Raw genomic sequence first — 17,904 nt, 5'->3', positions numbered from 1 at the left:
CTTTTTTTTTCTAAAAGGAATGTATAAATATATTTCTAAAGAAAGATAAATTATACAGAAAACAGGAAAAAAACCTTTTAAAAAAAGAAGAGAAAAAATTTTATTATAAATTTTATTGTTAACTATTTTCTGGTAACAGTATATCCTTGATATCTGTCAAAATAAAATTTTCCCGTGTCACACTTAAAATAATATTTTTTTAATCAATAAATTTTGAAATCAATCATATCGAAATATCACCAAAGAAAAAAAATCAAGGAAAGTCTTACTATACAAATCCTCGATTTGATGCAACATTTCCATATACATCATCCGCCATTTTGAAAAATCCCGAAATATTCACTTTTTTAAATCGATTTTTGACCGAAATTGCCCAGAAATTAAACTGTTTAAATAGTATTTTTCGCCAGATATATGTTTGAATATACTTAATCGAGTTGCAAAGTTTTATTTTTATTAACGGAATTTCTTTATTTGTTATACAAGTAGACATGGGTATCGGTAATTTAGCATTGAGTCAACGGAGAAATAACGAGAAAAAGTACATGTTTTTACGATTCTCCAGTGACAGAATTTAATCAAAAATTAAACTGTTAGGACCAACATTGTTTGATAGAAATATGTTTGAATATCAAGGATTGATTTACAAAAGTTAGAAAACTGGTCAGGTTCATGAGAAAACTCAACTTTATTGAAGCACCTATGCATTTTATATGGGGCAATATAATACAAAATGGCGGCTAGTATACGTCACCAAAAGTTACGTGATGTCTGACTTAGTTGGATATGTGATATTTGTCGCTGGTCACTTAACATAACATAGAACATAATGCTTTATTAAAAAACACTCAGACACATATATATATATATATATACATGTTTAACAAGAGGCATAATCATATTTATAACACTGAAAAAAAGTTCCATGGCGATATTGACAATATAGAGGCTTGAACTATGGGCAACCGGATTCTACAGTCTTTGTAAGTTATCGTTTCCCACAGGGAGAGACCAATGTTTTCAAAAATCTTTAAATAGGTCGCCCAATTCGAATAAACCACGCTGACGACCTTTTTATATTCTATCTATTTTTATATGTACAGTATCAATTGACATCAGTATTATATTTTCTAAAATGTTTGAATATTCAGCTCTGACTGTTTAATCATTTCACTGCCAGTTTCTTTCAAAAAATAAATAAAAAGAAGAGTTCTATGTCGATATAAACATAACCTTTAAACAAACTTATTAGTAACGGTTATCTTATTAATGTTGTAATAAGATCTTTGAATATTGTTTTCATTGGCACTAACATCGATTTTGTCATCAACAAATTAAAACATAACTAAATTTGTATTCTTTTTAATTTTTTTTTTGGGGGGATGTATATATACACATCCACGTTTATTTTCTATTTAGAAATCGTTTTATCTTTACATAACATCATCCATATTTATTATAAGGTTAAATCCTAACTATCCTACTGCCTGTCGTTACTTTTATTTTGACATTGCACAAGTCATTTCTTCTTTGACTGTCCATGGCGTTAAAACACTAAATCCCTGCCTGGGATGTGTTTTAATTGATTTTAGTCTCTGATACATGATTTTTTATTATTATTGTTTTTGGCTTTAAAATAGCTTTCAGTAACTGCGAGTACTCTCAAATCGTACGTTCGTGTTAATTTGACCTGTTGACACAATTTGTAATGCATTTCTGTTATTCAATGTTTACTTATTTTGTGTTATATCTCGTCTTACTATTTTTAATATGTACCACCTTTGATAAGTATTTAGTATGACGAAACAAAATTTCACTTCTGTACTCGCGATCGTACTTTGAATAACAAATTTATTTTGTAAAAAAATGTTTCTGTACTCCTAACAACAAAATTATTATATTTAAATTTACCTGTGTACGTTACTTTATTTAACGCCATTTTGTCCTAGGCTAAAGTTGTCTTTTTTACATTGAAACATCTTTTTTATTTATATTGTGTCATAGATCAAATTTATTCGTTCAGTGTATATTTACTTGTTTTTGTGTATTGTCTTTTTTATCGAGTTAAGCCATTTCAATTGATATTTTAGTGTGTGTCTTTTTATGTTGTAATATTATACCACTGTTTCAGGTTAGGGTGAAGGTTGGCGCCTGTTAAAACGTTTAAACCCGCTGCATTTTTATGCACCTGTCCTAATTCAGCGACTCTTTTCACAAAAAATCTTACGACTAAAATTGATGGTAAGTTATACTGAAATGTGTATGACTTACGAGTATTTTTACTCTTAAGATTTTTTGTGAAAAGAGCCGCAGGAGCCTTTGTTCAGTGGTTGTCGTCTGTTGGTGTGGTTCATAAGTGTTTCTCGTTTCTCGGTTTTTTATATAGATTAGACCGTTGGTTTTTCTGTTTGAATTGTTTCACACTAGTCTTTTTGTGGCCCTTTATATCTTGCTGTTCGGTGTGAGCCAAGGCTCCGTGTTGAAGGCCGTACTTTGACCTATAATTGTTTACTTTTTACACATTGTGACTTGGACGGATAGTTGTTTCATTGGCACTCATACCACATCTTCTTATTTATATATACAATATTAGGTCAATGTCAGAAAAATATAAAGTTTTTTTTATGAGGCTGAGAAACTGGGGATGGGCGAGGTTTAACCGAGCCCTTCCCCAGTTTTGTGCCGAATACAAAAAAAGTTTATATTTTTATGAAATTGACTTAATATTGTTTTTATACTGCAACATTAATTCATACTTTGATACAGAAATACAATACAATACTTATTTTCATCCCTAAATAAACCCCATATTGTGGAAAAAGTGATCCATGATGAAATTGACATGTGTATAAAATATAGATTTGTAACTATATTTAGGAAATAAACACAACTAGTTGCAGTATAAATCTCTGTATTTGTTTTATTCATCATCAAATATCGAATGAAACTATTTATATATTTGATATTAGATTCTAATATATGATTGTCAAGAAAAGCGCTGTTTTTAATTCTTAACAACTTCTCATCCTTAAAAAACTAAATGACATCAAATATAAACAAACCGTATCAAAGCCAATATGAAGCTCGTTCATTCTCGGAATATCACTGTCAAAATTAACAGAAAAGTTTTAAACGCACATACAAGACGTTACTTTCATTTTTGGAATCTGACTCACAGTAATAATGTTTTGCCTTGCTAGGTAAATGATTGTAAGTGCTTCGTATGAAGCTGGTACGCAATAAGTGGACAAGTCCAAATGTCCAGGTGATCTCCCCTGTTTCAAATAATGAGCTTTAGAATACCGTTTGATCATAGCATGACCGGAAATTGTATTATTAGTGTTGTAGAGAATTCTGCAGCTGCCGGAACACGAATTTGCATGGTATGAAGAAGGGGCCCACAACCAATGTGCCCAACCAAGTTCACTAAAATTTACAATCCATGGTTCTACTGAACAAAACGAATCGGTTGTGTTTACACCTAAATCCCGTTCTGTCAAGAAATCTCGTATGTCTCTTCTATGTCGTACTCGAAGTGAAGCCAGTTGAGTCTTGTTGACGTTTTCAAAAATTACTAATTGTGCATTGATATCGGCATGCCTCCGAATTTCTTTATCAAGCCCCACTTCAAACAAAGAAGATCCTAAACTGTAGAAAACTTGAAAATCTTTCGTCACGTCTTTTATATTATAGTCCTCAGTAACGCCTGAAAATGATAAGAAAAAACGGTTAAGACTTTTAATTTAAGATTATAATAATTGTATCAAATGACAAAGGCTGGTATGTATGTTGAGACGCTAGCAGATGTAATTTGCTAAGACTCAAATGCCTTTCCTTCATAAACTAGTGTACAATATACATGTAAAAAAAAAATAAACAGCAATTCGTGTTGACCACAATTACAGTAAGAAATTAACAATCAAAAGAGAAATAAGTTTATTTATAGAAACTATTTGATATATTGGTGTGTGTTCAAGTCATAACTTTCTTTCGGTTGAGAAAACCTTCTACTTGAGAGAAAATATTTTCCTGTGAAACTTTATCCAAATTTTGTAACAAAAAAAAATTGTGGCATTCACAACTTTTAATCGGATGGTTCATTACATGAGCAGTACTATATATATGAACTTTTATTGCAGCAGGGACAGCTGACCTTTTTTCCTCAATCTTTATTTATCAGTGTCTTTCATTTTTTTATCATTGTCATTGTGTTTCTTTCTTCGACTCGTTTTTTTAATTGCCTTCTCAGTATTTTCTCACTTTTCTCAGGGTAGGAGTTGTCGAAAAAAATAGAATTTACGTAATCAATAAAAATAATTACCTGGTATTTTCTTTGACATCTTATGAGAATTGCTTTGTTGCGTCACGATTTCAACAAGAGAAACGTCAATATCCCGTGGCAGACTTGAAATGTCAAACTGAAGATTTTTCTGGTTTTTCTGGTTAACTGAAACATCAATGATATATCCCGCTATAATTATGCTGAAATTGTTTATGTCGTTGTAATTTTGTTAGATCTATTCAAATTCCATGATTTGTTTTTGTTTGGTTTTTTTTTTTTTTTTTTAATGATTTTTTTATTCAAAGTTGGAAATGGGAGCTTAGCGAATTTAGGATTTCCTATAGCTATCTCAAGAAAGTCGTATTTGAAAGTAAAAGTAATAATACTTCCAATTTACGGCTAGTATTACCGGAAATCTGCAATGGAGAGCAATTATAGTAATTGTTTATTTGAAATCTTCTATTAATTTATGAAACAAAAAGTGTTAGCTTTATAAACCAGTAGTATATGTAGCAGAATAATCGAAGTAATGAGACTGTAAGTCATTAAGAAATTTTCAAAAAACCTAATTTTATTTGTAAATTGACAGGAATATTTTCTTAAAAACGAACTAAGACATTTAAGGGATAACCATCTTCGCTAGCCAAGGGTTACGATCCACTTTTCTCCTCTCCACCCTTGGCAGATTAAGCCAACATTTGTGATAACAATGTTTCGCCATCTATCGGTAGATTAAAGTCACGCCCATTCCGAATACACTATTCTTGACCAATGGTAGCACTTGAACTCTTCAATTTGGAGGTAAAAACACGGTAGCGTCTAGATTCTACACACTTGGTAAAGCAGGAAACGAAAATATACGTTGACATTCATGCATTTGTGCAAGAAACATACACAGGAACTTCTATTAGTTGATTAAAAACATTCAAATTGTCACTAAATTTAGTCGTATGTTTAGGGATGTAAAGACTTGTTGCACAATAAGCACGTGGCAATTGTTTACATATTACACTTTCTACATTTACACGTGACCATGTTATAGGCGCTTTTTGATTGGATGCAGCGAGTTTCGACTGCAACCAATGAAAATCATTTTCTTGTGTCTCCGAAATTCTATCTCAATCTGCCAAGGGTGGAGAAGAGAAAAGCGGATCGTAACCCTTGGCTAGCGAAGATGAGGGATAACTTGCATTAAGATAAAATTTCAGAGTGCTATTAAGACTATAGAAAATAACATTTTTGAAACGAAAATTTTTACAAAAAGTGTCATCTAGAGGTTATTTTAATTATCATTCAGACTACCGCCATTCACAAACCTTGCAAACGGCTACACCAAATGACAATTTCTCAATCTTTGATAGTTCTGAATTTTCCAAAAAGGTGTTCTTTTTTACTTTATAACAGAATTTCAACGTGTGTATTTTAACAGAAATTATTATTATAGCAAATGGGAATATATTTAATCAATAAATGAAACTGGAGATATTGATGCACATGTTCCTTTTTACTGTAAAATATTATATTTTGTTATTGTTTATGATGATAGTAGTTCACAGTAAAAAAAAGTCATTTATGATCTTCGGATAATGAAAAAAGTTATATCTTTTACTTACAATTGTTTTCCTGTAGAATATGAATACTAGCTAAGTCCTTCTGGTCGTCAGTAAATGTTCTATCATTTGAAACATGCACTGATTTATCTTTGTCGCTCAAATATATTTCTTTATAAAGGTTCTGGACATAATTTGTAAAATACTGGTGTTTCTTCTCGCCAAATTCGTCATCCCCGTCGGGTAATTCCTGGGGTTGTAATTTTGGTAAGATAGAATTCAGAACCTTTTCGGTCTCTGAATATTCAAGCTTTACCCCTAAACTGCAAACAAAAAAAGCATAACACAACGAAAAATACGAGATCGTCATGATTTGACTACATTAACCAAATACGATAACATATTTTGACGCGGTGCTTTATAAAATAATAAACCAATGCCATTCTGTCAATCAAATTTGTTTATAAACAGAAAACATAATGTCAAATATATAAAAACTATGTTCAGTGTTAAGGGACCAGTAAAAATATTGATAGATGGACTAGTAAATAGAAAATGAAAGGATATGGAGTAAATGTACATGGGACAAAATCGCACACAATACATAGAAAACATAGAAAATTATCAATGAACAGGGCTTTTATTCCTGTTCTTCATCTTGACAGTTGATGTAGGGTCTTCAACAATGAACGAATAAACATGTATATGAATCATAAACAAGAATATGTGTCCATAGGACACCTTCAAAGTTGGCTCGCTTGCACTATCACATGTCCGTGTTCAGTGACACTGAAATATTTTTTTTATAACAGTGTATATTTGACCACCAAGAATACTTTCACTATGCAGTTTTAAAATACGGCCTCGTGGAAACGAAGCGTCAAAACAGTTTCTTCTTTATAATCATTACATTAAATGAGTCTACATTAATTATTGAATATAAAACTTCTGGGAAGACTGGTGTAAGTGTATGCTAAATGTTTTATTGACCGGGATAGTGCTGTGAATAGATCACGTAGATAACTACCATGATTTTCAGACAGCTTCTGTTCACTGCAAGACTTCTACCATAATCCTCCATATGATTATTCAGGGAAAATACAAAAATGAAACAAGCTCATAGAGTATGAAATAAGATGAACTTCAAATAAAGATTTAAGTAAGTTGTAACGGAACATTTTATTAGATATTGTAAATACTGCAGCTTATTTTCAAATTTTCGTTATCCAAAAGGTTACATAGTCCATATATTTGACACTCAATAACATAGCATACCTGTATGCGCTTTACGATATATAAATAGTTCGACATACACGTCAATGACCAAGTACAAATATTGAAATTTCAAATTATTTGTTAGGTCAAATGTTCTTTTCGGGTGATTGTCTGGTTCGAAAAGTCGTCAATAATATTCGAAGTCGTATAAAAAACCCTTTTCTGTTTTAAAAAAAATTAAATGTTCAATTTACCTTTGAATTTTACTGTACTTAAATAACTAGGCATAAACTAGTCTAGCTGTTTTAAAAAATGTTCTATACACAGTGTAACAGGTAACAGTGCTACTACTTTTTTACCAGAAAAAAAGTGTGCCTCGATCTCAACCAAGCATAAGGGTGGTTGAAGAAATACACTTGTTTGTCAAGTTATCTTTGGTGGGTTTCTTTCTCATAAACAACTCAGTCGTATCACATAATCATCAAATAAAATTATTTTTTTTTCCATTTCATTCTTCTTCTTTCTTTATTATGCTTAGGGATTGGTCATATTCTTTTACTGGAAGGGCCTGAGAGGAAGTATTTAAAAACAAATTTTCACCACCTACCCTTAATGTAAAAATAAAACGAAAAAATGAAAAAGTTAGTTTATTTGTTCATTATTTTCTTATTCAATCAGTCAAGGCACCGTAGTAATTCCAATGATCCTGGAAAATGAGTCTATGCTGGATATGAGCAGACATTTTGCACTCCAAAAGGCTACCTACGGATACTGAGAGAGAATCCGTTATGCAGGAACCTTAATTAGTTGATGCAAGGTTGGCTTTTCTCTAACGTGCACAGAATGTGGTACCTTATCTATTTGAAGCACCAAATTTAACGTCCCCTTTCCGACCGCACGTGGCTGAATATTTATACATCAGCGACTCTTTTCACAAAAAATCTTAAGAGTAAAAATACTCGCAAGTCATACACATTTCAGCGGTTTTTTTCACAAAAAATCTTAAGAGTAAAAATACTCGTAAGTCATACACATTTCAGTATAACTTACGATCAATTTTAATCGTAAGATTTTTTTGTGAAAAGAGTCACAGGAACTGCCAAATGGACGCCCTACTCTAGCAAGGGTTTTACTATATTAATTTGTTCACCGATTATTTGAGAAATAATAAGGCAGAATTACATGATGATATTATTAGCTCCTTTCTTTTTTTTTTATAGAAGAAGAAATGAAACCACAATTTAATTTGGTGTGTCATTAGAAGATTAACACAATGCCATTATTCTACTGCCTCAGTCAGTGTCCAATCGGTATTTTGGAACAACGAATTCTAAAAACAATAACCAGTAAGTATCTATTTAGGACTGGGATATAAATGCACATTTCAGCAAATTTTATTTTGACATTACAATGGGTCTGGTTAATATTCTCTGTCAAATTAGTATAGAAATGGACTCTTACTTGTCAATTTCGTTTAGCATGTCGTTGTCTATATATAGGCATATGTCTGCACCTTGATATGTAGGTTACGTGGTGGAAACATGTCTGTTAGTGCTATTAGTTGAAATTGGCTTTGAAATCTTTCAGTAACTCCGAATACTTTTACATCAATTATACTATGTGTTTTTTGTTAGTATTTTAGTGCTTCGTGTTGATCAAATGAGTCAAGTCCTTTCCAACTTTTGTTCGTGTGGATTGTGATGTTACACCACTGTCCCAGATAAAGGGAGAGTTGATCGCTAACAAGCATGCTTAATTTCGCCACATCAGTCTTTATGTCCCTGTCCCAAGTACTGAGGAGACTATAATTTAATGGATGTCGTTTGTTGCTGTCTGCAATATTTGATTTTCGTTTATTGGATTTAGCATAAATCGTTCCGTTGGTTTTCTCTTTTTTTTTCTCTTTTTTTTTTTTTTTTTTAACTATTTCACGTTTTGTCAGGGTCTGTAATAACAAGTTTACTATACGGTATGGGGTTTGTTCATTGATGAAGTATTTACGGTGACCTATAGTTTATATCCTTGTCATTTGCTTTCTGATGGACATTTGTCTCATTGGCAATTATACCACATCTTATCTTGATATTCTAGGCAAAGTTCGTTCATCAATAGTTTTGTAACTAGTTGCCGTCTCCTCGGAGACGGTCTTATAAGTTGAACGATGGACAGTCTTCGGGCTGAATGATTTCTTACTACCTGCAACTGATTTGAATTTTAAACTCGATATACTAATAATATTTTGGCCTTGTTTAACTTACTCCTTTTCCTATAGGCTTAAAACGTTGATGGGTTGATTCATTGGGACTATCATGACCAGGGACCAGTACATTAACTTAATTAGATCAATACTTAATCTATTTTTTTCTAGATCTCAACACTTCTCGTTTTAAGTCGGTTTTAATGACAAAAGGCAGATAAAAGATTGTTCAATATAAATTTTAAGGATTATTTTGAAAATATGAGAGAAATCTTTTGAAAAATATGTTTTTGTTCTTTAATGTTTAAATTTTACTACGTTTTACACTCTTTTATACACTTGCCGAGACCTACTATAAATGCAACAGATACAGGCGGAAGTGACCATACTTTTTTAACACAAAGAAATAAACAACTGATCAAGGAAGAAGTAAATGAATAACATATCTTTTTGTAAAAAAAAACTAATGATCGATAAACAGATACAAACGCAGATGATTGAGTAAGTATCCCTCTTTTTTCGGTGTTTATACATTCCACTACAGTCATTTGTCTCTGAAAAAAAGTTATATATACCTTAATGTTATATTAAGATATATATTGAAAAATCAGAGACAAGTGCCTGTGATTCCCCACAAAAAAGAAATAGGAAAATATCAAAATTAGTACTTGCCGTTTATTTTTTGCACTATACAATGCTATTCTGCATGGAAAACAATCTTATTAAAATATAGACATCTGATTTCATAAGAGGATCTAACACCGATGCATAAAAGGTTTCACTTTTGTGACCAATCAGAATCTTCCTTGTTAACTTACAAAGAAATGAATGAAAACGGGCCAAGGACATCTGTGAAATCTTCTGTTTGCCTTGTGATATCATTTTTTGAAGACAAAGTATCAAAACTGCAGCCTGGATCTGAAATCAAGACTGCATGCAGAAGTACAACCTTCATAAAAGTGCAAGGGTAAATATTTACAAGTTTAAATTATGCTGCGGCCACCAAAGGGTCGGAGGCGGGCTTCAGCTGGTCCATAAACAAAAATGTGTACTAGTTCAGTGAAAATGGACGTCACACTAAACTCCGGAACATATAAATGAAATAAAATTTAAAAAACATACAAGACTAACAAAGGCTAGACTTGGGACAGGCTCAAAAATGCGGCGGGTTAAACATGTTTTGTGAGATCTCAACTCTCCCCTATACCTCTAGCCAATGTAGAATAAACAAAATACATGCATTTGTACCTGCATCTCCCCCTTAACCCCTCATCATGATTTAATGAAACTTTCTCAGAATCTGTACCATATAATGCTATTGGGTACTCTCTATATTGTTTTTAATCCAATATATTTTTTGGGTTCTATTACCAAAACATGAATCTTGCTATTGACCCGTTTGTATCCGTAACTCATCCCCAATTCCTTATTACAATTTATTGAAACGTTCTTTTACACCTCCTATTTTGTTTATTTATCCAAATCATTCAGGATGGAAAAAAAAATGTTTCTAGATATTTCTTTATATTTCGTTTAGATTTATATTTGTAATTGTTGTAAATGGTATCGCAGTATTTGCGAAAGAAAATTTGACTATATATCTTAACTGAAACCATTTGTTTTATGTTTAACGCTTTTGTTTATTTTCATTTCATTTAGGAATAATCCGCTCCCGATTAAAATAATCTACATATAAAAATAAGAGGATGTGTATAATTGCCAATGAGAAAACTCTCCACCAGAGACCAAATGGCATAGAAGTTAACAGTTATAGGTCAACGTACCGTGTTCAACAATGAGCAAAACCCATACCGCATAATCAGCTATAAAAATGTAAAACAATTCAAACAAAAAAAATAACGGCCTGATTTATGTACAAAATAATGAACGAAAAACAATTATGATACAGCAACAAACGACAACCATTGAATTCCAGGCTCCTGACTAGGGACAGGCACATACAGAATGTGGCGGGGTTAAACTAGTTTGAAGGCGCCAACACTCCTTCTAACCTGGGACAGTGGTGTAACAGAACAACATAAGAACAAACAATAGTTTGAAAAGGGCTTGACTCATCAATTTGATACAAAGCAGAAATACATCTATCAAAAACACAGACCGGACGTGGCAGGGTACTTATACATCCCCACAACAAAAAAAGACACAAAGTACAGATCTGTATAGAATTGTTCATGACTTACGATCAATCTTAATAGTATTTTTGTGAAACCGACTCATGCTTTTCACGATTTACGATAGATCACAAGTCTCCTAACGTTTCTATTAATTCCAAGCTTACTTCATACATTGCGGGAAAGTATGATATAGCAAGATGAGGGAATAGAATCACAACTGTGACGTATTATGCTATACATCGCATCTCAAAACGTTTCTGTCAACTTTTTATCGTTCACGGAAATAGTAAAAGATGAATAAGAGGAGTTTTACTAGCAGAATGTTCAGGATTTGTTCCTGCTCGATAAGGCTGCGGGCAAACTACAAAAGGTATTTCATTTTATTTATTTATGTTGTCGCTATTGTATTTTATATCTGGTAAGAAACTTCATAACTTTATAATTTTGTTCAAGAACTGTTTTGGAAAACAAAATATATAAACGGAATACAGAAATGAAAAAGAAATCTGTTTAAAAAACATAAATAACTGTATTCCCGTTCGTACGTTGGTACCGCTAAGATAACGTCGAATGCTACGGACGTCACAACTATTGTTCCCCCGTATCTACATAGATACGCCAAATGATCGTGCATAAAGTCGCTCCAATTTTCACTGCTTAATATTTCTTCTAAACCTTGAAAATGTTGCAAAAACTTGCAGATTTCTGGACTTCTAAAGATTGGGAAGTTTTACAAGTAAGTGGATATCATGAAACTAGAAGCAAAAGTTTTCGTTTTATTCTAAAATTACTAAAATTGTATTTGTAGACCTTTTTTGAAAGCATGATGTCCGCCTCCTCCACCTTCTCTACTTAAACATTGAAGATACCACATCTTGCTATTTTTATCTTCATTATAGTTAGTTTCCCCAATTTTATTTTTACTTTCCTATATATAAATGAAGAAAACCTTTTTTTTTTTTTTTTTTTTTTTTTTTTTTTTATAAAGTTTTCTAAAATAGCAAGGTGTACAATGTATGTCACTTCAATAATATATTCTATTCATTTTACTTTATAAGGAATGAAGACACTATTTTATGTTTTTAAGAGCTTGCCTTTTTTACCACTAATAATAAATACATAATATAGAGAAAACTTATTGTCTAACAAATTATCGCTTATACACGATTTAAAGGCATTCTTTCATGCCGATTCTCAATTTCTGAGTTTCATTTCACGAGGACACATTTCATCTGACGTTTGTTGTACGATAGTTGGATGCGCTGTTTAGAATTTGTCCTCGGTCAAAATATGATATATGCTTTTTGAAATAAAATTAATTTGTTGATGTTTATTTTAGAAACACTAACCTAATAAGTCTTTTTTGAATATGGAGTTTCGTAAGGTTTATTTATACGACATTAACACGATCTCGTCTGCAATATTCATATAATATTTGCCACCGTATGTTCATCAACACAGTTAGTAGGCTGAATTTTCATGTATGTTCCATTTTCAGTAGATATTTTCATACACTTCGCCATGGCAAAAAGTAAACACAAGCTTTTGTTGCATGCATATCAATAAAAGTTGTTTTATTTTCTATACCATATTTTTGTCTATTTTTAGACAAAAGAAAAGAGACCAAGTTTTGGTCCGTTACGAAAAGTCCAAGATTCCTCTTCTGATAAACCAACACCGGTAGCATGGCTGAGTGGGACTATAAAACATCAAGATTCAGTTAGATTCACTGGTGGGTCGGGAGAGCCTGTGAAAGACAATCGCAAAGTTTTGGTAAGAGTCATGCTTAAAGAGAAATAATATGTTAGTACATCGCATACGCATAAGGGTGTATTTTATGACAAAAAATCTCTGCACCAACTTGATAAAATCTAAAGCAAATAAATGTAACTTTTATTGCTGTTCTTTGCCCTAAAGTAAAAATAAGGCTTTCACCACGGAGTACAACACCTAAAGTTCTTACCTCACATCAAAACGGTACTTCCTGTTTGTTTGATTTTTCACACTTACGAACATAAAAAAGATGTGGTATGATTGCCAATACAACTTATCAGCCTGAAACCAAAAGACGAAGATTTCAGCATCTATGTATGTTTACAAAAAGACAATGGACAAAAGTAATATTGCCACAGAGGATTAGCATAAACCTTTATTTTTTAGAATTTAACTATGATCGCTTCGAAATATTAAAATCAGATTGACATTAAAGCTGTCATTTTATGTAATTTTATTAACATGTTGATTGAATGATATATTTTATTTTTGCAGGATGCTGATTTCAAGAAACTTCCCAATACTTCTCATGTTCAACAATCAAGTATTAACGAGGTGAGTAAAATTTAGATGACTAGTATATGGAAATAAAATTGTGAAGAACCAGTAAAATTTGTTTCCCCTTTTGATATACCACTAAAAGGTGACAATTCGTGAGAGAGTAACACCGGTACTTTTGACCGAAAATTTGTGTTCCTGATTTTTGACGACTGGTTCCCATTTTTTAATGTTGTGGATCCGCGACTTCTTTGTGACATTTTTACACATGTATAAAACAACCATTTAGGTTCTGTCAACGATTCAGAATATAAACATACAGAATCCATCGTTTTACGGTCTTCACATAGTACTACAACAAATTAATTCTTGTTTTAGAGTACTGACAATGTTGCACCAGGATTCTTCAATATTCAAAATTGGAGAGAAGCTTTTGAACGGAAAATGCAGGTATTTGGATACAAATGTCATTTACGTTAAATTGAAAACGACCGTAAAAGCACAGACTACATAGAGTCCGGTCTAATTTACAATTTTGAGCCTCAAATTATGTTGATAGTTTTTTTTTCTTGGCTGCTATGACGGTCTGGATTGAAGGTCCTTCGTTTATTTATTCTTTAATTTTGAGAACATGATTCTCTGCTCTTGATATATTTTGCCCATTAGTCTAGTCTCTATTCATTATAATTTAGTACTCCATTATTCTCTCTTCTTTTTTTTTGTTTGCCTATTTTCCTCTACTTTTTTTAATAGTTTTTGCCCTTTATTCTGCATATTTGCTCATTGTTCTCTATTCTGTAAACCCCATTCAGACCCTCTTTAGGCAACTTGTGATATTTGAGAGTTCATATTTTTTCATATAGGCAAAAAAAAAAAAAAAAGATTAGAAAAAAATGGCCCAAAAATAGAGAATGGAGAAAAATGGCCTAAAAATTTAAAGAAAACAGAAATAAAGGACCTCACATCCAGACCCTCCTAAAAGACTTCTTATTACGGAGTTTGGCAGGATTTTCCAATTTGCTTCAATTAAATAAATTTTGCCAGTTTCATTTGAACTGTCATTATTGACATCAAACAGCGTAATCGTATACTGAAGAAGAAATTGTGACCAGAATCGGTGAATTGAAATGTATATGTTCAAGAATCGTGGTCTATTATTCCTAGATAAATAACTAGATAATAAGTTAAAAGTAAATATGGGGATGGTACCAAATGGATATTAAATTCAAATTCAAATGTTTATTGACATATAAACTTTAAACAGTAAGTTTGTGACGAGTACAAAATAAGTATATACGCCATAACTGAAAATTCACAGATATATACACATTCAATAATTTAATTACAGTAAATAGTTCAGAGACCCCTGTCCTCATCTTTAATGTTTTTTTTTAATGTAGGACCCCAATCTATTAATAAACTTGTGATGGTGTTGATGGTCTGAGCATAAAAATCACATTTTCTTCAGCAGACAAATCTTGAATGAACAGAAATGTTTCTTTTCCAAATTAATAGAAAAAAAAGTTGTTTCTCAGTTCCTTATTCAATTCACATGCTAATAAAAATGTTTTTCATCCTCTAATATATTACACTTAAGGCATTCTCTGCTCTCTAGGAATATTATAATGTCTTCATTTTTCTAAAAGTCATTTACCGAAAAGAAAAAAAAACAACACATACAATAGCATGGCTAAAACAAACGACGAAAAGTCAAACAACAGTACAGCAAACAAGATTAGACAGAATTAACTCCACTAAAAACCGGATGAAGTCAGGTACTCCGGAAGTTAATAAATAATAAAGTGATGTGAAGATTATAATAAATGAAAATGCATCAATAATGAATTACATCTTTGATTTCAGATACCAACGTATACTGGCTTCTGCACTTCATACACCGATTATTCAGACCATCTTGCTTCTCATTGCAAAAGTGTCTCCCTCGAGGACGACCAACCAAATCAACAGGACATTTACTGGAATGAAGAAACATATTATCGGTCTGCACAGGAAATCAGAGAACATAACCGGAAGTCCGATATACCGCAGCTAAATATCGCTTCCGGAATAGATAGCGATATAGCAGATATTGCTGCTCAGCTGATGCAAGGAGATTCTGTTCTTGATGTCGTAGACAAAATGGCTGCCAAAGACGACTGGAAAAGCAAAATAAGTTTCAGTAAAACTGATTATCAAAGTCAGCCTGCCAAAACAAGAACCTTAAAATTAAACGACTGCTCTGAGGTTGTCGTCAACCTAATCGAGAAGACCCATCCGTTGCTTCATAAAAAACCGATTTCCAACACCAAGACACCATGTCATACGCCATTTCTACCAGTTCATCGACAAAATGCCTTCAATCAGATTCCGATTTCTACAAACTCACTCCTTCAAAGGTCAAACGTCAAACTGAACTTCTTGTCGTCAAGACAGAGAGCAGATCCATTCACTACACTTATTCGATCAAAATCAGACTGTGAGGTGAATTTCAGCAACATCTGGGACAGTATTAATCAGCGTTTTGTCGTTTGCTCAGCATACGAAAATAGAAGGTCAACAAAGGAAGTACCAGTATTTACCTCCACATCCGTGGCATCTGTACCAACAGCGGCAGTCACTGAAAACCGCAAAAGGAAGGCTTCATCTACCTTTACTAATCAACCAGCTACAAAACGTCAGAATAGCGTAAATATAAAATATCTTGTGTCGCCTCGAATTAAACAGGCTGGATCATCATCATGTAATGACCTTTTTGCTACACCACTGTATATTCCATCCAAGCATGACCAGACCGTTTGCTTTTCATCTGCAAAGAAAATGTCAGCAACATACAGACATCAATGAGGACAAATGTGACAATTCTAAGCTTAGCTGTGATAAATTGATAATTATGACACTACGGGTAGTTTTATAACATCCTTTTTTTGTATGTTTTACTATCATGACTATTTCCTAAAGCTTTATGATAGATTCAAAATGATTTTTAGATAAAGGTAAGTATACAAAAATTATTTTCATTGATCATGATGCAAATCCATTCAAAAGCTTTTATTTCATTTAATTGACTGCAATTCATACAGTGTACTTTATTTTTGTGTACTAGTATGCTATGAATTCGTGTATGATTGCATGGTTGTATGCATGGTTTATGTATGATTGAATGAAGGCATCATGTATGTGTGTGTGTGTGTGTGTTATGACTGTTTGCTTTACAAGTGTGTATGGTGCATGTGTGTGTGCGTGTGTGTGTATGATGCCTGCTAGTGTTTGTGTGTGTGTGTGTGTATAGTTGCATGATTGTTGTCTATGAAGTTGTATATGTTTGATGTTTGTTAGTGCTTGCATGTTTGTACACTTGAATAATTTATGAATGATTTGTAAGACTGAATCTTGTTTGTATGGTATTTGTTTGAGGGTCTGGATGGGGTCCTCATTTCTGTATTATTTTATTTTTAAGGCCATATTTCTCTATTTTTAATTATATTTTTCCCCCATCATTCTCTATCATTTATAATTCAGCAGCCGGTTGTACGAACGTGGCATTAGCCTAATGGGTCATTAAGTCTTCATTAAGCCTTTATGATGCATTAGGCTAATGAAGACTTAATGACTCATTAGACTAATGACACGTTCGTACAACCAGCTGCAGCACACTATTATTTTCTATTCTTAATTTTCTTGCCTATTTTTAATATACTTTGGCCATTATTCTGTACTTTTTGTCCATTATTTTCTATTCAGTAAACCTCCTCTAGATCCTCGTGCTAGCGTGTTGATGCATATTAATTGTATTAGTTGTATGTTGTATATAAGTGATTGTATAAAAAATGTTTTTTTAAAAATTCTCGCTGTTGTTATCAATTTGCCTTTCATGAATAATAATATGATAGAGGCGTTTTATGTCTGGGTTATAAACGACAGTTGTATATGACAATCTTTATGTATCTGTGTAAATATGCAGAGGATGTGCATTTTAAGCATAATAACCTTTCCGGAGCACCTGATCTCACTTTCGGTTTTTATTGGAGTTCGTATTACCCAAGCTTTAGAATTTTGTGTTCGCTTTAAGTATACATATTTTTCTTGTCTGTCCACACACTCATGTCGTCGCTTTTGACATGATTCGTTTGCCTACTGTCCTCATGATATCCGTTTTATTCCCCTAGGACATCATTCTTCTACCGTTTTTTTCATCAGACACCTGCAATGATCTGTTGTTGACAAATGTTAGTAATTTTGATTGGGGTTTGCAAA

The 17,904-nt window shown here is 32.5% G+C and overlaps 1 protein-coding gene across 1 annotated transcript; it reads right to left on the bottom strand.

Annotated features, from left to right (window-relative positions):
* Positions 1-2,898: 2,898 nt before the first annotated feature.
* LOC127724447 (nodal homolog) lies at positions 2,899-6,210 on the bottom strand. The gene is made up of 3 exons (XM_052231410.1): positions 5,896-6,210; positions 4,322-4,447; positions 2,899-3,706 (listed from the first exon to the last, which is right to left on the bottom strand). The coding sequence occupies exons 1-3, from the start codon at positions 6,200-6,202 to the stop codon at positions 3,129-3,131; spliced, it is 1,011 nt and encodes a 336-aa protein (XP_052087370.1). The 5' UTR covers positions 6,203-6,210; the 3' UTR covers positions 2,899-3,128.
* Positions 6,211-17,904: the final 11,694 nt, after the last annotated feature.

Source organism: Mytilus californianus, unplaced genomic scaffold (genome assembly GCF_021869535.1).
Source record: "Mytilus californianus isolate M0D057914Y unplaced genomic scaffold, xbMytCali1.0.p SCAF_14, whole genome shotgun sequence".
NCBI lineage: Eukaryota > Metazoa > Mollusca > Bivalvia > Mytilida > Mytilidae > Mytilus > Mytilus californianus.
The sequence above is the reverse complement of the archived record's forward strand: the minus strand, read 5'-3'. Positions and strand labels throughout refer to the sequence as shown.